The sequence below is a fragment of the Naegleria gruberi genome (assembly GCF_000004985.1).
Source record: "Naegleria gruberi genomic scaffold NAEGRscaffold_14, whole genome shotgun sequence".
Lineage (NCBI taxonomy): Eukaryota > Heterolobosea > Eutetramitea > Acrasida > Naegleriidae > Naegleria > Naegleria gruberi.
The window spans coordinates 76,961-97,297 of record NW_003163313.1 but is presented as its reverse complement, the minus strand read 5'-3'; the positions used below and the strand labels follow the sequence as shown (position 1 = coordinate 97,297).

The following is a 20,337-nucleotide window of genomic DNA, read 5'->3' as shown; positions in this document are numbered from 1 at the left end:
ATATTTATCAAGTTGGTCACCCTCAATTGTTTTTATGTAAGAGTGCTGCAAATAGTATTGTGGTTTCAATGACTGTTGTATTGGTTTGGGCTTTGATGCTGGTTTTTTAATTGTAAAACTGTAAATTAAACACTCTCAATTAAATATTAAATTTCTAAGAGATGCTTCCTCATCTTAATAGTGAACTTTACTGAAACTTTAAGTTTGAGAGTTACATGATGAGACAATTCTTCTTCTTGTCAATATTATCTGAAACAAAATCTTCCTTCAGTAATTTACTTAGTGTTAGCATTTCCATGAGCACTTGATTGGAATCCTGATTATTCAGCAATGAAACAAATCGACAATGTAAATAATCTTTCCTTGACCAAGCTTTTGATTCAAATTTCAATTTTAGAAAAGAAAGGGAAGATTCAATTCGTTCTTTAGCAGATTGCCCTCTATTCTCATATTCTGGAAATATTTTACATAAATCATTTCCACTCTCAATTAGACTTGAAAATCTCTCGACCTTATTAAATAGGAGAAGAATTGGAATATTGTTGAAACTTTCATGGTTGACCATTTCTTCAAACAGTTCTAAACTATCAACAAGTTCATTCTTTTCTGGATTTTCTTTTGATTTCTTATTAAACGAACTTAAATTGACTAAATATACACATAATGTAATGTTGTGGAAGTAACCTTTCCATTTCTTTCGGCAATTTCCACCAAAATCTAATACAGAAATACAGTTAGGATATTGTTTGAGGAATTTCTCATCCATAGCTAGTTGTTGGAGTTTTGGAAATCCTTCTGTTTCACTATAGTACACTTTTCTTGTATCGACTCCTTTAGTTTCCATTCGAATACGAAGAGAATCTTCAAAATTGGGAATATTCGAAGCCTTACACAATCGATCCAACGTTGAAGAATTGAAGAAATATTCACACGAATCACTCACATTCAATTCATCCCTATACTTGTCAAAAGTTTCTTTGAAAACTAAACAATTCGTCCATAAATCAATGATCATTTCTGCCGTTTTTGGAACAAGCAAAGCTGGTGAAGATTTTGATGGAAATGAATTCATTGTTTTCGAATTGGTTGGTGACTGTTCCAAGTCTTTCTTGGGAGCTGATTCAATCAGTGTTTTGCAATACGAAAGGTATTGCTGATGTAAACGAGACGAAATGGATTGAGTATTGACACACTTTTCGCAGACCTTTCGAATATTGTTTAAAATATCGTTATGAATGTATTGCATTGCAATTTGTTTTGCATTTCCAAGTATTCTATTCATGAGCGTTGTCTTTCCACAATCATCTGAACTTTCGTTTATTGTATGCGAATGTACAAGAACTTACTTGATCCCAACAAGAGAATTTTAGGGTTCTCACTATCTAACACTGGATCTTCATCATCAAATTCAACGCCTGATAGAGCCAATGTATTCTTGAGCATGTTCTTTTTTTTTAACAGACTAAACCCTGTCAACAGTCAGTTTCGTTACTTGAAATGAACGAGTTCAGTAAAGTTCTGCATTATCTATCCGATAAGATCTCATATTTTCAATTCAGAACTTTCATGCTTTCATATTGTTGAAATTCTTCTCCAAGATGTTGGTTCCTACTAATGTTATTGATGAATTGAAATTTGGGTCCAACAACCAAAACAAATAAGGCCATTATTTCCCTATTGAGTTTACTGAAGAAGTAGAATCAAGGACCTTTTATTAATTCTAGAGAGTTTCCAATAATGAAACAAATCAAAGAGTTACAACTTGACAATACATTAATATTATTATTAGTAATATTACTAATGAATTCAACATAACTTCTCTTGTGGCTTTCTATACCTTATTATACACGATTCGATTCCTCAACAGCAGGTAATGGTTACTATTCAACACCACAGCATAACCTTACTAACATGATACGGGTCAGAATTTTGATTAAAGAATCGAGATCGGGCATGATTAATCACCATCATGGCTAACACATGATCAACATCTGATTGTATTGAACGAATTTGTGATCGTGAGTGTAATCATGATTAATTAATGAAATTCTGGTATTCTATCCTTCAATCTCATGCATGATAATAAACGAAAAGCAAAGTTTGGTTGTAAGATTTTAAGAAATTGAGAGGTTTTATTAAGAGATTTCCAGAATTCAAAACTTTACATTGGAACCACCAATAGAAGGTTCTGGAACCCCCCATTTTGCTTTGTACGAAAACAGTCGAATTGGTAATTTCAGCTCTTGTTGACATATATCAAATTGTAAAAAAGCACATGGATGAAATTCTTGGAACTTTTGGAACTCTTCCTGTAACATAAAGGGTCTAAAAGATAGTTTACTCGTTGAGAAAAAATTCTTCTCAAAGTTACATAAATCATCAACCAATTTCACTTCTCATTAAATTTTCCTTTCCCAATAAAAATTCTATATTTGAACTTCTCACCTTAAAAAGGTATTTAAAATGTTTGCGCAACTTTACCTTAGGAACTTTAAAAAAAATACATCAACATTTAGTACTTACAACCACTTCAATTAAAGAAAAAAAATGACGAACGAACATGCTTGGTGCTCTGATGAGAGAATTGCCCAACTCTCCAATGTTGAATACGGAAGTGAATTTGCTCTTAAAGTTGCAAAAGCTTTGGTTTCCGGAAAGAACATTGTTAATAATCATCGTGATTATTGTGGATTGGCGTTGTTTTATGAAAATTCGGAATATGTATTGGCTTATTGTAATGATGGATGTGATTTTGATCCGATTGAAAAGTTTGCTAGTGAGGAAGCTTTTGTTGAATTTTTAGCTAAACAATCTGATTTTACGTTGAGTGGAGCTGATAAGAATAGCAAGCTTTATGAAGAATCAACATTTGCTAGAAATAATCAGAGAATTAATAGGGCTTGTTTGGCTTCCTTGTTGTGAATAAAAAAGGTTCCTTAATATAATTTGGCTTTTAATGATAAAATTTTTTGGAACGATATATCCCCCTTAGCTCAGTCGGTAGAGCGTCAGACTGTTAATCTGCAGGTCGGTGGTTCGAGCCCACCAGGGGGAGCTAACCTTTTTTCTTATTCTTTATTACTATCAGCAGAGTTGGACCAGAGTGGTGCCTCTGTGAATAAAGGAATTACTGATTCCTCCTGATAAACAGGCCAGCCATCCATGGCATGGTGTGATGATAGCTTTTCCTAATTTTTTAATTACACGAAAAGATTACAGAATTACTAGCTCAATATGATTGGGAAAATAGTGAGAATGATGGTTAACAAGAAGAAAAATCATAGGGAGCACAATAAATTGTTCATCAATACAATTTAACCTTAATAAATGCTAACAGCAATAAGTTAATATTTTATGACTGCAACACAAGGGCGGTTAGCTCAGCGGTAGAGCACCGGATTGCAAAGTTAATTGCAGGAGACATCCGATGGTCACGTGTTCGATCCACGTACCACCCTTCCTTTTATCAAACAAATCTTTTTATCTAAGCAGGAGGAGGTTGAGTATTACATGAATCCAAAGCGAAATCTTCATCAACAAAGTGTCCACAAGCATATTTCATCAAAACACTTCTCACTTTTCTAGAATTAATATCATACGACTTGAAACTCAACTTGTCCTGATACTGTTCCATTAAATTCTTGAACATTCCTTTTTGTTTCATTGAAGTGAAACAATTACAAAGTGAATAACAAAATCCACCATTTGAATGAACGTAGACAACACTATCTGGTGTCTCCTCCTGACCATCACGAATAGAACACGACCACTTCTTCTCTTCCTCACTAACAATTGTATCACAAGCTGAGAATGGACTGTAAAACATTTTCTTTTCACAATCCATAAGAATTGGATACTTATTGGTGGCATAAATGTATTGGAATAGCGCTTGATCTTCAATTCTTTCCTTTGGTTCACCTCTTTTCACATTCAATCCAATGGAAAGTGCCTTTCTAATATCACGTTTTCTTCCAACGTAAAGTCCACTATTTAAATAAATTCTATCATTTGCTGATGCACAATTTCTCTTAACTCTATAGCCATTAATGTCATAGTAGTATTTTTCGACCATATTCTCCTCCTCAGGTGTTTTCTAATAGGGAAGATTGTCATTACGACCCTCACTTTTTGACCCACCCAACCTCACTGTAAGATCGTCCCAACAAATCCTGGCCACTGCATGTGAGTTTTTTCACACTACCAAACATGTTACCGCTGAAAGTTGAATGTTCTGACCGTTATATTCAACAAAAAAAAACAACAAACAACAATTACTCATGATTTCATCACCCTGCTAACTACCAACCTTCATCAGTACCAGGAGGAGAGTTCTCCCTTTGCTTCCTTCCACATCAGCCATAGCACATTCAACCATAACAATCTAGATGAATGCCTGCCCAAAGTTGTTGGTACACAAACAATCAAGAACCCAGAAGTACTTGTTGCTAGCAGAACAAGTGATAATTGATACTTTGAACACTGTCTCACTCTTGGCTAATAAACCTTCGGCTCTACTTTTGCCAATTTTTGTTTTTTGCTCTGCTCTACTTTCTGACCCACTCTGGACCACGTAATTATGGACATCCTTTTTTCACGACCCACCCACCCCCACATAATTATGACAATCTTCCTAGAGTATGAATCGAGAAAATTAGTAAATTCTATTAGAAACACTTACTGTAAACATATTTTGAATGAAATCATTTGGTGGCCACTTATTCTTTTCAGCAATAAACACAATAGGCCAATCTCTCTCACTATCTTTCAAATCAATATTAGCAATTTCCTTGATATAGTAAGTTTCGTATACTTTCTTGACATTTTCAATATTATTGATGAATAAAACATCTGTTGCATCACTGAAAACAATAATATCATGATCATCAATATAGTTAGACTCTCCACCCGATAAAAATTGAAAAGTCCTCTCAATCTTCTTCCAATGAGCTTTACATTTCACATGTCAATTTTCACTAATTAAATGCCAACCATCAAACTTACTATATTTTGCTTCAGGAGCACCGTCAGCACCAATAACTGTTGGTGGAACATAATTAGGTGATTTTTCATTATAATTAAACAAATAATAGGTTGATAAGAATATTTTACAAAGACCTCTCACTCGGTTGAGTTTTAAATTTTCAGAATTTGTGAAATCGACATCTAGATAAGTGACAGGGAATACTCTGGCTTCTCCTCTTACTCCTCGCTTGGACGTCAAATAAAAAATCATCACCAAACTTGTGAGGATGAATAATAGTAAGAGAATTGTAGGTAAATTACATCTTGACTTGCCATTGACATTTGACTTGATTAGATGTTTCTCTGAATTAACGTAAGGTAAGTTGGAAAATGAAGCTGTTGATGTGCTGCTGGAAATGTGAGACTCTAAATCCTGTGAAATGTTTGGTCTTTGCATTTTTTTTGAAAGGTCACAGCTAGTTGGTTTGTTTGTGGTTTTTACCCATCAGTTGATATGTTTCTTAAAAGAAAACCAACAATAAATAAACTAATGGATATAAAGCTCACACTACAACTTCTACCTATTCTTAGGTAGTTTGTAGCCTGGTTACTGCTGTTTTTAGGCATTAAGCTTTATTCAGCAGGTCCAGAAATTAAATAAACTAATCAATACAATCATACTATGATTTCTTAACAAAAAGCAAAAACTAAACTAAATTAAAGCAATCTGACAATAAACCAAGTTGTTTTTTGGAGAAACAACTCCCATATAAAAAAACCTACTCTTGTAGGAAAAAAAAAAAAAATCGGTAAAAACTAAAAAGTTAAGAATTAAAAAACCTACTCAACCGTCTTGACACTTACGAATCAAAACGAGAATGAGAAAAGAGGTATGTTCAGTACATATTGCCTTACTAATAGTAAGGGAAAGGTATCAGATACCTTCTAATCAACATAAAGTTGATCTGTCGGTTTTAGATCACCAACAATTGGTTTTAGATCACCAATCATGATAAAAAACATCAATAAATGATGTCAAATATCAAATAATAATACAAAGATAAAAAGATGATAACAATCATCTTTCAATAATACAAATAGAGTGAAATCTTTCAATCAATTGAGAAAATATTTGAGGATTGGTTAAAAAATCACATTCCAAAGTATTAAGGACAAAGGTTAGAACCTTTGATTTGAATAAACTAATAATAATAGAGGGTGGGCAAGGGTGGGACCATAGTATGACAATTTTTTTGAGCATACTTTCTATTATTAGTTTATTCAATTGTTGTTTTCAAGAAACACTACTTTATCTCAGTAAACTTCGATAAGAACATGTTTCTTAAAAGAAAACCAACAATAAATAAACTAATGGATATTGTCCCGAGAAAGGAGAGTAGTAGACAAGTGGCGAGCTGCAAGAGCTTCTTGTCTTTGATAAGGTTGTAAAGATTTCACATCCTTATGTCTAGTCCCCATAATAATATCCTGAGTAGGAATTCCCTTGATAATACTCTCAGTAGTTGCACCAATACGTAAACTGTGACCAGAAACAGTGATTTCTGAATCAACAGAGAACATAGCATTCTTGATAAGTTGAGAAACATCTTCAGTGTTGAAGAAAATATTGTCCTGCAATGAAAACAATGGTGAATCTGCTTTTTTGAAATGCTGTACAGTGTCTATGTAATCAAAAAGCAATTTCACTGGACACACTGAAGGATTTTCAAGATGCTTGTCAATAGTAATCGGCTTTTCTAGTAGAAAGAAATCTGTTTTGTGACCACTGAGATCTAATTTGATGTTACCATTTCTAAGCTTTGTAACATAACCCCACTTGAGTCTAGCTAATTCACCTGGTCTAGCGAAAAGTCTGAAACCAATGACTAACATGGCACTAGTGAGTTTGAAAATGAAAGGATCATAATGATCTTTTCTCTGAATGAAACCTTCAATATGATGATAGAAAATTGGATCACGTTTCAAAGCTTTTCTATCAATCAAGGACCAAATAAGAGTAATTCCTCTTTTAATCTTATCATAAGACCATGAAATTGGAAAAACTCTTCTCTCAATATTGGCCCAAAATTGAAGGGATGGTCTCAAGGCTTCAACACGAGATGTTTGACCTTGAATTGTAAGATAAGCTGCATAATACTCAATAGCATAAGGGTCATCCATTGAAATATTGAATGCAGTAATAAACCATAAGAAACCATTATAGTTTCTAGTGTAAAGTTTGAAGGTTTCTTCCTTAATCGAAACCAACATCCCTAAATCTCTGGTTTGAAGTATAAGTTTCCATCCAGATGAGCAATTATGAACGTCGTTCCTTCGAATTTGATCCATAATTCGGATAATAGTTTGATTAAAAGCATCCTTCTTGTGATACTTTTTCTCTTCTTTAATAGCTTTAAGAGTAGAGGCCACCAAATCGAGGAGCTCCATTCTGGAATTACAAATGTCGCTATTGATCTGGATTTGATAAGATGAATGAGAGCTTGACTGATCAATCCTATTGGAGGAACACAATAACTCACTAGTTCTTTTTCCCAAAGACTTTTGAACGCGTCGTTCTCTTTCCATGAATTGAATACAAGGGTAGTTGCCGAACTCGTTGTTGCAAATCTGTCCACATGGTGTATTCCAAATTCTTGGTTGACTAATTCGATTAGTTCCTTGGTGGATCCCCAATCCATCAATCGACTCAACCTGTCTGCTAGGAAATTCTGTTTGGATGGGATGTAAATCACTTTGCAAATCCACCAATTTCTTCTCATTAGAATCTTTGAGATGTCTCTTGCTATCTTTGCGAGATCGTCTTTTGATCCATAACCCTTCTTTAGATATGCCACGGCTACCATGTTGTCTACTCTCAATTCGAAATTTGTGAAATCTGGATAAAGATTTAATTCGTCTGCTTGTTTGAAATAAAGCAGTAAGGCTCTTAGTTCCTTGACATTGATGTGCTCTTCTCCATTGAACTTTCCAACAGTAACGATTGAACCTGAGTGAATGCCGAAACCTTGAGGTGTTGCATCTGAATTCACAATCACTGGGAGAATCCAATCCAATTCGAACGGATGACCATCGTTCTTTTGAATTAACTCCCTTAGAATCAATAAATCCTTGAATGCGCCTTTGTGAATTTGCATTGATGCGTGCCAACCTCTTCCTGATACTACTGAAACCATGTTCTTTCGAAGACGACACATGAATGGTGAAAGGTACTTGTTGGCAATTGTTAGAAATTCCAACTTTCCTAGGAACTTGGCAACTCTCTTGCATGGAACATAAAGCCGTTTCTGGGAAGCATTGAGTAGCTCCTCTATGAATTCTAAAGCTGTAATCCTTTTGTCTTCTGGAATTTTTACCAAACCTTGATGAAAGTCTAACAAAACTCCTAGGTATTCTATTAATTGAGTTGGATTTAAACAACATTTGTCTTTTTGAATGAGGAATCCAAACTCTTCTAAATCCTTTAGAACTATATCTCTGTCTAAGATCAACTGATCTTTTGAATGATTTACCACTAAGATATCGTCTAAATAAATGAATACCGAGATTCCTCTTACTCTCCATCTTTGAACTAAGACCTTCATTATCTTGGAGAATAATCTTGGAGCAATGTTCAGACCGAATGGTAGGCACTTGTAATGGTAAATCTGGCCGTTGTACCTGAATCCCAATAACTTTCGATCTGTTTCCTTCACTGGAACGTGATGATAACCTTTCATCAAATCTATTTTGATTCCTAACATGTCTTTTGATAGAAACTTTAGAGTTTTGTGAATATGATCCATTTTGAATGAGTCGTTGTTTATACCAGCATTTATGGATCTCAAATCTAGGATTAGACGAAACTGGTCTTTGCCTTTCTTCGGAACCACGTGAATCGGATTTATGACAGTGTCCTTGTTTCCAATTTCTATAATATTGGTTTTGAGTAAATCTGAGATTTCGCTCTTTAACCATGAATCTTCCTTTTCTGAAAAATGAGATCTTAGTGGAATATCGATCCATTTTTCTTTTTCTGAATGGATTGGAATACCCTCTCTTATCCATTCTGCAACAGTTTTGGGGAAGATTTGCCACTTTTTCCAAAACTGTTGTAATCTTCCTCCTTGGAAGGAGGGAGTGGAAGAGTCATTCTGACTTATCCTTATCTTTTCCTTGGAATTTACCACCGTTTCCTTGACCCTTATTGTTTTTCTTTTGAAACGGTTTCTTCTTAGAATACTTCTTGGTAATTCCCTTTGGACCTTGTTGCTGCTTGGTTGCTTTGTAGTAATGATATGTTGTTCTAATATTATGAAGTTCACTTTCGGCAGCAGTTTCGAAACTATTAGTAGAAATGTATCTGTTAAGGAATTCTCTACCAACATCGAAAGTGGAAACTTGTAAACCTTCTTTAAGGAAGAGGGCTTCAACTTTGCAAATCATTCTACAAAGTTCTGTAATCTCTGTCATGACTGTAAAATCAAGTGGAGAATTCAATGCATATTCCAACAATTCAATTTTGATTTGAGTTAACTCTACTAGTTTAGAATAACCAATACTGTTAATCTCATCCAATCTAATGTCTGGGGCAAACTTGGAAATCACATCCTTGTATTTAAGGAGCAAATATTGAATTCTTCTCTTGGTCTCCTCTTGTTTACGGTCTTTAAGTATCTCGGAGGATACTGCAGAAAGTAATAAATCATCTCCAATAGATGAAGGAACATTGTAAGAACTTCTAAGGTCTCTATAAGTTTGACGTAACCAAACTTCTGGAGATATAGCTTCTGGATTAACAAAATCATCATCTGATTCTTCTTCTCTCTCCTGAACTTTCTTAGTAAGTTCAGAGATATTTCCTGTTACGGTTCTCAAAACTCCAATCATTTCTTGCATTTGGGCTTTGATCGCCATGATATCATGTTCAGATGAACTACTGGCAAAACTATCTCTACCTGAATTGGAAGAAGACGAATTGTTTGACGAAGAGGGTGCAGTTGAAGAACTATCCAACAAAGTTGAATTGCTTAGCAACGAACTGGAAACAACAGTTGAAATACCATCATCTAAGGCACTGTTAGATGATGAAACTGAAGTAGATTGTTTGCGCTTATTTCTATTAGCTACAGGTGACATGGCCTTTAACTTTCTAAGCTTCTTAGCAGCTTGTTGTTTTCTTGCTTTCACTGGTGTTGTGGGGTATTCTACTTCAACTGCTGGGAGATCTTCATCAGATGAAGAGGAGTCAATATCTTGAGGCTTCTTAGCGACCATAGTATGACAATTTTTTTGAGCATACTTTCTATTATTAGTTTATTCAATTGTTGTTTTCAAGAAACACTACTTTATCTCAGTAAACTTCGATAAGAACATTAGAAGTAGTAAAAGTAGAGTTGTGATAGTTGTTAATTAAAACAAAGAAAAACTCTTACAACAAGAAATAGACAACTAGATTCATGGAGGTTGATGGAGTAGTTTAAAAATAAATGGAACAACTAATATCTAACATCAATTAAAATATATATATATATATATATATATATATATATATTTCAAATATCATCATTTAACTACTTTCAGCTTTTATTGTTAAAATCATAAATAAATTTCCGGTGTTTATTACAACTAGGTAAAACTGAAACGGTATTACTAAGATTATTCATTATTGGGGGCTAATTGCCAACATTTCGTTTCAGATTTATTAGAGGCATTGAATTTGACACTTCCAGTGAGTGAATCTTTCAAAATTTATTTTGACAAATTGAAAAGAGGAGAAACTGACAGAACTTTCTTTGTGAATGAAAATTTGGCAACATTATTTAAAACATGCAACATTACAAACCCTTATATTGGTTTGAAGAACATTAGATTCGAGAATAGAAAATCATTGGATGAATTTTGTCATTTTCTTGAACATATCAAATATTTTGACATTGAGGCAGGTCAAAGTGATTTTTGGCTTTTGAAGGCATTTGATAGGTCATTTGTTTTGGTTGGGGAGGATGAAATTTGTCTTACTTTTGATTCTACAGGAGTCAAAGAGAATGGATTCTTCACAACTAATGGAGGAAGAGATCAAGATTCCATCACTCATATCAAGTACAGTGTTAAAGATGTTGATTTCAGTGATTGTGTATTAAAGAGGTAATAAATGATTGTTATTTACTCTTTCAACAATTGCTCAATTACTTTGGTGATAAAAGAATAATTGTATTAAGAATTTGTTATAGATAATAATATTTCTCATTCAGATATTAAGGTGATAAGACTTACAATATTACAAATTAAAGTTGAATCTTTGTTAATAAAATATATTGATGAGGAAGAACCTTCGCCAATATATGATTTGATTTTTTTAACAAGTCTATTTTATCATGTCAAGTTAAAGATTAAAATATTGATATGCTTGTATTTCTTTATCAATTTGAAATAATTTCAAATCAAATATCATATTATATTGAAAAACAACATGGAAATATTTGCTTATCATGGTATGAGGCAGATGTATTTTTAAACATTCGTGACGGTTTAATAGATTTTATTAAGGATCATGATGAAGAATATATAAATGGAAGGGAAAATAGTGACCTCTATTTAATTCAACAATTTTCATGGAACAATTCATCATATCAAATGATCAATAAGTAGAAGAGTGATCGACCTTTTTACTTTCTTCAATAACCTGAACAAACAAGATTCGTCCAAGAACTCTTGACTTCACTGTTCATACAGTCAAAGACTGTAGCGGGATTGTCGCCATATTCCTGGCAGGCTTCCCGTCCAAATTAACAATTGAAATCGTTTTCAACTTATATTCCTTTTGCATTGATTTAACCAATTTCTTAATTTAATCATTAAGGTAGTTGTTTATGAATAACTTTTTAAGAATGTGAATGGCTACGGCCATATCACGATGAATGCACCTCATCCCGTCCGATTTGAGAAGTTAAGCATCGTCGAGCCACATCAGTACTGAGGTTGGAGACAACTTGGGAACCTGTGGTGCTGTAGTCTTTTTATTCAATTACTTAACCATGCCATTAAAGAATTGAGTCCCAAACTTCTCGATTGGAATTTTCTTCTTATCAGACAAAATTGTTCATTACAATGCTTCAAAAGGTCCGATCACGTTTCCAAAACGTGAAAAAGACAGCAGATGATCAAAATACATGATACAATTTAAAAAAATGGGCAACACGTCAAGTATTATTAGATTCTCTGAAGAAATCAGTCCACCCAGTGATGAGATTGAAGAGGCAGAGGCAAAACCTCTTCGAGAATGTAGCAATAGGGACTTGTTTTGTTTATGTATTCATTACAATTTCAAGAACGATACTGTCATAAATGCTGTAACAATGAACAATGATTTTAATGGAAAGTTATTCGAAGGGTTGGCAAAGGAAACTAATTATGCCAAAATTCAACAAGAAAAGGAACTGTTGCAACAAAAGATGTCCAAGTACAAGATTGATAATATTTCTGCAATTGTGTTTTTGGAACAAGTTATCATGAAGAAGAAAATTGATGATGAAAAGAGTGGAAGAGTCAAGTTTGAAGATGATTCGAATAGATTAGTACTAAATGTCTCGGAAGATACTTTGGAATCAGATGGTCAAGCTGGCCAGAATTCTACCTCTGTCAACCCAGTGAACAAACCCAACAAAACTTTTGAATCAATCAATGAAACACTTTTCTCAAAGCCAAGTATTTCTCCAACACCTGCTATTATTGATGCTACTGCGTACCCAACCACAACCGATGTCCAATATAGTGCAAACAGATTAACTCTTTTAGAAAAGGATCGAGTTGGAATGGCCAAGAAAAAGTTAGAGAAATATTATGATTTCTTGAGAAAGAATAATAGAACTCCCAAAGATGCTAGAATGACAGGCGATTTGGAAGTGGATGCTCAAAACTTGGTGTGTGAAGATAGATTATTGAATAGGGAATTTATGAGTTCTATTGTTAAGCAAAATTCAAAGAAGCTTAATTGTGAACCATTTCTGCGAGTCAAGTTGTTGATTTCTGATTTAGGTAATAGTCCTTTTATGACCAAGTTAATGAGCTACTTTTCAAATGCTGATATGGGAATTGTTCATACTGGCCTTTTAATTGGTGAATGGAAGATTGAATGGTTCAACTCATCAACTGTTATTGTAAGGAGTGACTCTATTCAACAAATCAAATCTGACAAGACAATTGCAGCAATTGACATTGGAGAAATACGTGGTGCTGAGAATGTTAAGCAAACATTTAGAAAGTTGACTGAAATTATTTGTAAATATAATGGATCAGTTCAATATCACCAATTCAAAGCCAATTGCCAACATTTCACATCTGAGGTACTATCTGCTTTGAATTTGCAACTTCCAAAGAGTGAATGCTTTGACAAGTATTTTGATAATTTAAGGAATGGAAAAGTTGACCGAACATTCTATTTCTCTGAAATTTTGAGAGATATGATTAGTAAGACTAATATTTCCAATGATTACACCAACAAGAACTCCTCTACTTTTAAGAATAGAAAATCACTCAACATATTTTGCAATTTTATCGACTCACTCGAATATTTCAAAACTGTTGAAGGTAATCAAGATTTTTGGCTATTGAAAGCATTCGACAGATCATTTGTTGTGATTGGCGATACAGAGGTTGAAGTAATTGAGGAGAATGGTCGATTGAGGGATAATTGTTTCTTCTCACTTAACGGAGCAAAAGATCAAGATACCATTAAGAAGATTAGATATAGTGTTATGGGTATTGACTTTAGTGATTTTAAATTGAGAACATCAAATTAGTGGAGATCTATTTGTTTTCCTATTAAGTTTTCAAAATTATTAAATATAATGTACATAATTACAATAGAATTAAAAAACAAAAATGCCATTTCATCGTAAAGACACATTCCATTTGACCGTTATTAGAGGAAATAATTTGATGGTATCGGATGTAGGAGGAACAAGTGATGGATTTGTGGAAGTGTCTATCATTGGAAGAGATTGCAAGGCTTTGGCCTTCTCAGGGAAAACTCCAGTCGTGATGAAGAGCCTTAATCCAACCTGGAATTGTGATTTTGAGAGTGAGTTGGCGAAGATTGATGATTACGGAAAGGGAATTAAGATTAAATTTACAGTATTTGATTTTGATAAATTCACAAAGAATGTAAGAATTATTTATATAATATATTTAATTCTTAAATATTAAGGATACTATTGGAAAAGCAAGTTTGAAATTAAAAGCAGAAGAATTAAAGACATCTCGAGACTATGAAAAAACGATACAATTAAAGGAGGCAACTTCTGGAACAATAACAATCAAGTACAGATATGAGAGTTATCTTGCTAAGGAAATTAATAATATGGAAAAGTATTCAATTGAATATCCATTTGGAGATAATTCTGTAGAGTTATTCATTCTTGATGAATATTACATTGGAAATTTGAATTTTGATGTTTCGGAGAAGAGTGTATTGTATAGGAAAGAAGATGAAGATAAATGGATACTTGCATGGTTTGCAAATTTTGGAGAAGTATGCCCCGAGTTGGAGTTTGATGAGATTGTGGCAAATATCAAATCTGAATCCATTGAGAAGTTAATGTCTACTTATTTAAACGCTCAAGATATTATCATTAAATCAGATTCACCTCAAACAACTAGGAGAAATTAGAATCGCCCAACAATCCAATGGATTGTGGGGTATCTATATGAGTTATGGAGAAAATGATATTGATATGGTTGTCCATAATACCATTATTAACATGTAATAGAAAATTCTGGAAGGTCCATATAATTATTCTTTCTTTAATTGATAAATAAATACTCTGTCATCTGAACATTCTGGATTTTGTTGTTTGGTTGGAAGTTTTTTCATTGAAAATTGTTTGGAAGCTTTTTCAACAAACATTTCATGAGCTGTATCATTACGGACTGATTTCAGTGAAATAAATTGAATCTTGTATTCCAATAAAAACTCAACTACTTACTTTCATAGGCAATCAAAATGGTTGTTGACATTCCTGCAAGTGCATTCAATAATTTTAACAATGGCTCAATGCATAATTCTTCATAGACAACATCAGATCCAATAATCATATCAAAAACTCCTTCTTCATCACCCAACATTTTCTTTTTAAATTCTTTCATTCTATCCACTTGATCTTCATTAGCCCATTCCCATTCAAGCTCTTCAACTGAAATATTTTGACAAATTGATAAATCACTACAATTATAAGAAACATTTTGTTTTAAAATCGGAAGAACAATTTCTCTATCGGTAGTAACAACTTTTTTACATCCTAATTTTGCAAGTAAAATTGATGATATGCCACATCCTGCTCCTACTTCCAATATGTTTTTAGATTGGAGTTTTAATTTGTTGGCTTGTTTTTCTAAATATTTGCAAAGAACAGGTGCTGATGACCAAAGCCTCGAACCACAAGTTCCGACGTTATAATCTTCAACAATTCTTATAGTTCCCTTTGATGTTTCTAAATTAAAGTATCCTTTCAATCCGTTTTGTTGATGGGAAATGCAACCACTATCGTTGTTTAAAAGCATTTTTGTGTAATTTGGAAATTTATTTAACTTTAATTGAAATTAATTAAAACCATGGTATTTGTTACCACCTTCTAATTCTCCTACTTGGATGGTTTCCTTTTCTAAATAAACTCTTAGTAATAAGATGCCATTTTCAATACTGCTCTTTAGATTTTGTGCTGAATTTGTAACAATGACATGTATTTCAGTAATGTCATTGTCGTGCCCAATCATATTTTCAACATCTCCAAATACACTAATACTTGTGAGAATTTTAGCTTGCTCTTCAGAGAATTTAGGAAGAGGAGGTTCAAATTTAACTTTTTGATAAACATATTGACCAACATCTCGTTCAGCTTTTCTGTAGCTCCAAACCTTGCCTCTTAATACTTTTCCTCGCAACTCAGCAATTCTTATTTCATCACTAACTGTTACAATTCTGCTTTGATTCTCACAATAAAGTAAATCATGAGTTTCCTCTCCCAAAAATTTACACTTTCCAAACAATAATTCTACACATTTGTTCTCATATTTTGGATTAAGATATTTTACAGAGAGTTCTAAATCTTCTCTCATTGTCCAGAATTGATTTTCTATTTCCTCACTCTCATTCACTACATCTAAAATATATCTAAGAAGGTTGTCCCATTCTTTTACAATTATATCCACTAAATAGTAAGATCTTGGTACTTCTTCTGAACTACCTTTAGGGTTGAATTTCATAATTTCTAATAATTCGGTGGCTATCTTTGATTTTTCCATATCATAGAAATAATCTTGCAAAGCAAAGAGAACTTCCTTTTCTGTTAAGTTCTTAAAACCTTGCAAGAAAATATTAAAATCGCCATCTCTGAAACACTTTAACCTGAAATAGCATCTAAAGAAATCAACCCATAATTTCTTGTCTTCAGGTGATCCTTTAAATGAGGTTTCATCTCCAAATATTAGATTAACTATAATCATTCTAATAAAGACCTTCGCGTTTTCTCCATATTCTTCAACAGATTTAAGGTAAATTTCTTCATGATCAACCAAATGTTGCATCCACACTAATATAATGTAAATATTACAGCAAGACTATAACTTACAAGATTTTCCAATTGTATATGGTCTGAATGTATTAAAAACAACTTGATTCTTAGAGGTCATCAATCTTTGGAAAATGTTTTGGTCGTAATCCCAATTTCCAAAAATTGATTTTGGAATAGGTGTTGTCATAGCAATATCCCTCATAATCTCAAACACTAAATTGTTCATTTTTACATTTGAACTAAGAAGGGAAAATGTTGGCACAGATAGTTCTCTGAATGGCAGGTGTTCATAGTCTTCAAATTCATCATCCTGACCACTTTGATTAGATGATTGAGGATATAACTCTAGTACACTGAAAAAATATGGCACCAACAAATCTTTGGGGAGTGTTTCATAAATATATTGTAGCGATTTTACACACCCACCAAAGCAAATTGCATGAATCGGTTGCTCAGCCATATTTTCTTGGCTTTTAAGGTTAAGCAATCTCTCCAAAGTCAAACTCTTACTTGAGAGAAGAGTAAACAGTAAGTTGTCGCAACCACTTCTAAGAGAGTTTAGAATTCCCTCTATAATTCCAGTATCTTCCCAATTAATAGTCAACCCTATTTCTTCAATCCTGTGAATTATTTTTTGAAGGGCATCACAATTGGCTTTCTTGATTGCATCTGGAAGTAAATTTAAAATTGACTCTTCTGTAAGTGTTTGCACTATGGTATCAGTAAGTGTTTCAATTTGCCGCCTCTTAATTTCTGTATTTGGTTTGATGGAAAGTATTAAATATTGACAAATATCCATCAATTCTGATTGTTTTAACAATTTGATATCAGGGATTATCTTTTCCAAAAGATCCAATCTATACAATCCAGTGGCTATTGCACAGGGGATATTACCTTTTAACAGCAGAGTTTTAACAGAATTCCAACTAATATTCTTATTTTTTGCATAGCACTTTTTCCACATCTCGAAAGAGCTTTCATTTACCTCACCAAGAGATGCGATCTCTGTGTATATATCAATTGGAATATTTTGTCCCAAATAATCCTTAATAATACACAATTTCATTGTGTCATTGATACATTCGGGATCTTTCTTAATTAAATACTCCAATTTAGTGACATCTTTAAAATTTTTCTCTAGAACCAAAGTACAAAAATCCTGAACTAAGTCAGTCCAATAATATTCAGTATAGATATTGTCAGCCATTTTCTTGAAGAATGTGATATCACATTTTTCTATGAAAATATCGTAGTCTTTTTGAACCACTCCATCCTTAATTAATAGAGGATAAACTTCTGATTTTCTTGATTTGTCTAGACTCAACTCAATATGAACAGATTCACATACTGGAGGAAGATTTTCAAGTCTAGTACATGGCTGAACAAACTTTTTCAATTTGAGGTCATCAAAATCAAGAAATTGTACCTTCAAATCGTCAGTTATTTCGAATTCATTGCCAAAACAAGGGAATGAAAGGGTTAAAGTCAGAAGCTTTTTCAATGTCGAAATATCAGCTTTCTTAATGTAAAGAGCTAAAATAAGAATATGAGTTTGAAGATCCTCTCTGTTTCTGGTAACTGATATCAAGGATTTTAAGAGCGGTAAGGTGAGACCGGAAATTACATCTTCTTTTCTGTGAAATAATGAACTAATTGAATTATAAATCATATCCTCTTGAGACCATTTGTGGTGGCCAGTATTAGAAGATAGATTTCCTACTGTTAATCCAAATTTGAGCAAGTAAGCAACAACATCCTCTATCATATCAAGCTTCTTGTTTTTGATTAATACAGAAAGTATGCATCCGCACGAGTTTAGTAGCAAAGAGCGAGTAGAATCATCTGTTGCTGCTATCGATTTGATTCTATCCCACATTACTTTCTCAATCTTTGCTACACCATCTGAAACTGATCTATCCAAAGACAAAATGAACTCAAATGGAGAACAAAGGGTGAAAGTATTTGCTTTTTTCAGTTTGGAAAAAATCTCTCCTTTGCTATTGGTTTGAACTATTAATGACGAATCAGTTACATTACTGATACACTTTTCAAGTACAGGCATCATCTTGGTTTGTGTCCTCTTATTGATTGCAAGTTCAATAATTTGATTAATTTCTTGGGGCAAAAGCTTGTAGTCATATTGCTCAATTATAAAATTGATTAGAGGAATATTTCCTGATCGCATATTAAGAATTACTCTCGACAAGGCACTACTTGAAGAAGTATTTTCAGTATTATCATGTATATATCTATCAAAAATCTCAGGGACCAATTGAACAACCATTTTAGCTACATGTACACTAGTAATGTATTCAGAAATGTCAATATCATTATCAATTATTCTGTTTTCAAGTAAGTAGTGCAAAAGTGCTATGTTCTCTTCGCTAGCAGCCTCTGAAAAGAAGGACAACGATCCTCCAGTAATCAATTTGGTTTGAAGTAATTGGTGAAAATTCATCTTGTTTTCTATTTGCCATTTGATTTCTTCAAATAAATAAGTCATTAGGGTGTGATGAGAAGTATTTTTGAACTTTTTGGCATAATTATAAACTTGAGAATTCAAAACATCAATTGCTGTTTTTGAGCTACCATTTAGAGAATTAAAAAGACTAATGCACATTTCTTTTGAAATACTCTTTGAAATTTCTAATAACACTGATTTGGTCAATCCAGGATTGGTGTAATAATTAGAGACCAACACATGTGATATCAATTGTGAATTTGTATCTACAGAGCATATTTCGCTCTCAAGCAAATCCAATTCAGTTAGCTTTTGGATCAATATTGTTGCAACATTGTGACTTCTAATATAGAAAAGGGCGTTTCTCCCAAAGCAGTCCTTATTTTCAATTCTTGCCCCACAATCCAATAGTTTTTTAACGGCAGCAATATTATCGACTGAGACTGCAAAATGAAGCAAAGGAATACCAAGAGATGTCCACATATATGTACTGATATTTTCTATTGAAAATTCCATACCAGCTTCAATTTTTATCAAGCACTCTTCAGTAAAAGTCATAATCTTTTCAAATTCTCCAACAGTTGGAATGCTTACTATTGGCTTAGAAGTATCGCTAACTCTGTTTGAAGGTAGCTTGGTTTGATCAATAGTAATAGATGGGAGAATAGAGTTTTGTAAAATTGATGACAGTTTTTGGTCGTGTGCAATGCAAGCAAGTGTTTGCACCTTTGAAAAGACTGTAGTAGTTTCATTATCACTTCCATCGCAATATCTCTCCATTCTCAAACAACTTGCAATAGGACTTGCGTATCCCTTAACTGTTATAAGTACAACCTGGTGTTCCCTCACTCTTACACCCTTTAATATGTCATGCTCATCAACAGATTGAACAAGATCAGAAAATAGAATGTGTGGTTCTAACGTATTTGCACTATAATCAAGACCATCTCCAGGAATTATATTTGCCTTATGACCTTTATGCAATATGTTCGACCAATCATTCAAAATCTCTTCATCATGTTTTTCATAACTTTTAATATTGAATCTACGGAGTGAAGATGTTTTGGTGTGTTGAAGAACAGCTTCGGGAATGATTGGAATCTCAGAACGATTTTGTTCTACTTGTGTTACAGTGTTTGTAATTTTACCAGTAACCCTTGCTGAGGTTGGTGGTTGATCCGAGCTTTGAATTCTGTTTTTTGAGGGTACTGATCCTGATGCTCCCATATTGTATTATTTAACCTTCAAAGGTGTAATTTACAAATTATTTTGTGATCCTTAAACTTAAATCAATTGATGATTTTGAAATACAAGAGTATGATCAAAAAAGATATCGACACCTTCGGG

The 20,337-nt window shown here is 33.3% G+C and overlaps 8 protein-coding genes and 2 non-coding genes across 10 annotated transcripts; 4 read left to right on the top strand and 6 right to left on the bottom strand.

The window, feature by feature from the left end:
* Nucleotides 1-211: 211 nt before the first annotated feature.
* NAEGRDRAFT_65413 (uncharacterized protein) lies at nt 212-1,443 on the bottom strand (the record flags this gene model as incomplete). The annotated part of the gene is made up of 2 exons (XM_002679145.1): nt 212-1,305; nt 1,347-1,443. 2 exons carry the CDS (start codon nt 1,441-1,443, stop codon nt 212-214), a joined length of 1,191 nt encoding a protein of 396 aa, XP_002679191.1.
* Nucleotides 1,444-2,547: 1,104 nt separating this feature from the next.
* On the top strand, nt 2,548-2,922 carry NAEGRDRAFT_65412 (uncharacterized protein; the record flags this gene model as incomplete). Its single annotated transcript, XM_002679273.1, has 1 exon — nt 2,548-2,922. The coding sequence occupies one exon, from the start codon at nt 2,548-2,550 to the stop codon at nt 2,920-2,922; it is 375 nt and encodes a 124-aa protein (XP_002679319.1).
* Nucleotides 2,923-2,982: 60 nt separating this feature from the next.
* Nucleotides 2,983-3,055, top strand: NAEGRDRAFT_t212. Its single transcript has one exon. It is a non-coding gene; the product is annotated as a tRNA-Asn (tRNA).
* A 314-nt stretch (nt 3,056-3,369) lies between these two features.
* NAEGRDRAFT_t213 lies at nt 3,370-3,458 on the top strand. Its single transcript has one exon. It is a non-coding gene; the product is annotated as a tRNA-Cys (tRNA).
* A 26-nt stretch (nt 3,459-3,484) lies between these two features.
* Nucleotides 3,485-4,072, bottom strand: NAEGRDRAFT_65411 (uncharacterized protein; the record flags this gene model as incomplete). The annotated part of the gene is made up of 1 exon (XM_002679144.1): nt 3,485-4,072. The coding sequence occupies one exon, from the start codon at nt 4,070-4,072 to the stop codon at nt 3,485-3,487; it is 588 nt and encodes a 195-aa protein (XP_002679190.1).
* A 519-nt stretch (nt 4,073-4,591) lies between these two features.
* On the bottom strand, nt 4,592-5,419 carry NAEGRDRAFT_65410 (uncharacterized protein; the record flags this gene model as incomplete). Its single annotated transcript, XM_002679143.1, has 3 exons — nt 4,592-4,630; nt 4,679-4,947; nt 5,002-5,419. The coding sequence occupies 3 exons, from the start codon at nt 5,417-5,419 to the stop codon at nt 4,592-4,594; spliced, it is 726 nt and encodes a 241-aa protein (XP_002679189.1).
* A 911-nt stretch (nt 5,420-6,330) lies between these two features.
* On the bottom strand, nt 6,331-7,311 carry NAEGRDRAFT_47676 (uncharacterized protein; the record flags this gene model as incomplete). Its single annotated transcript, XM_002679142.1, has 1 exon — nt 6,331-7,311. The coding sequence occupies one exon, from the start codon at nt 7,309-7,311 to the stop codon at nt 6,331-6,333; it is 981 nt and encodes a 326-aa protein (XP_002679188.1).
* A 1,797-nt stretch (nt 7,312-9,108) lies between these two features.
* NAEGRDRAFT_65408 (uncharacterized protein) lies at nt 9,109-10,236 on the bottom strand (the record flags this gene model as incomplete). The annotated part of the gene is made up of 1 exon (XM_002679141.1): nt 9,109-10,236. One exon carries the CDS (start codon nt 10,234-10,236, stop codon nt 9,109-9,111), a length of 1,128 nt encoding a protein of 375 aa, XP_002679187.1.
* Nucleotides 10,237-12,149: 1,913 nt separating this feature from the next.
* On the top strand, nt 12,150-14,629 carry NAEGRDRAFT_47674 (uncharacterized protein; the record flags this gene model as incomplete). The annotated part of the gene is made up of 3 exons (XM_002679272.1): nt 12,150-13,548; nt 13,862-14,124; nt 14,252-14,629. The coding sequence occupies 3 exons, from the start codon at nt 12,150-12,152 to the stop codon at nt 14,627-14,629; spliced, it is 2,040 nt and encodes a 679-aa protein (XP_002679318.1).
* A 929-nt stretch (nt 14,630-15,558) lies between these two features.
* On the bottom strand, nt 15,559-20,217 carry NAEGRDRAFT_65405 (uncharacterized protein; the record flags this gene model as incomplete). Its single annotated transcript, XM_002679140.1, has 2 exons — nt 15,559-16,547; nt 16,587-20,217. The coding sequence occupies 2 exons, from the start codon at nt 20,215-20,217 to the stop codon at nt 15,559-15,561; spliced, it is 4,620 nt and encodes a 1,539-aa protein (XP_002679186.1).
* Nucleotides 20,218-20,337: the final 120 nt, after the last annotated feature.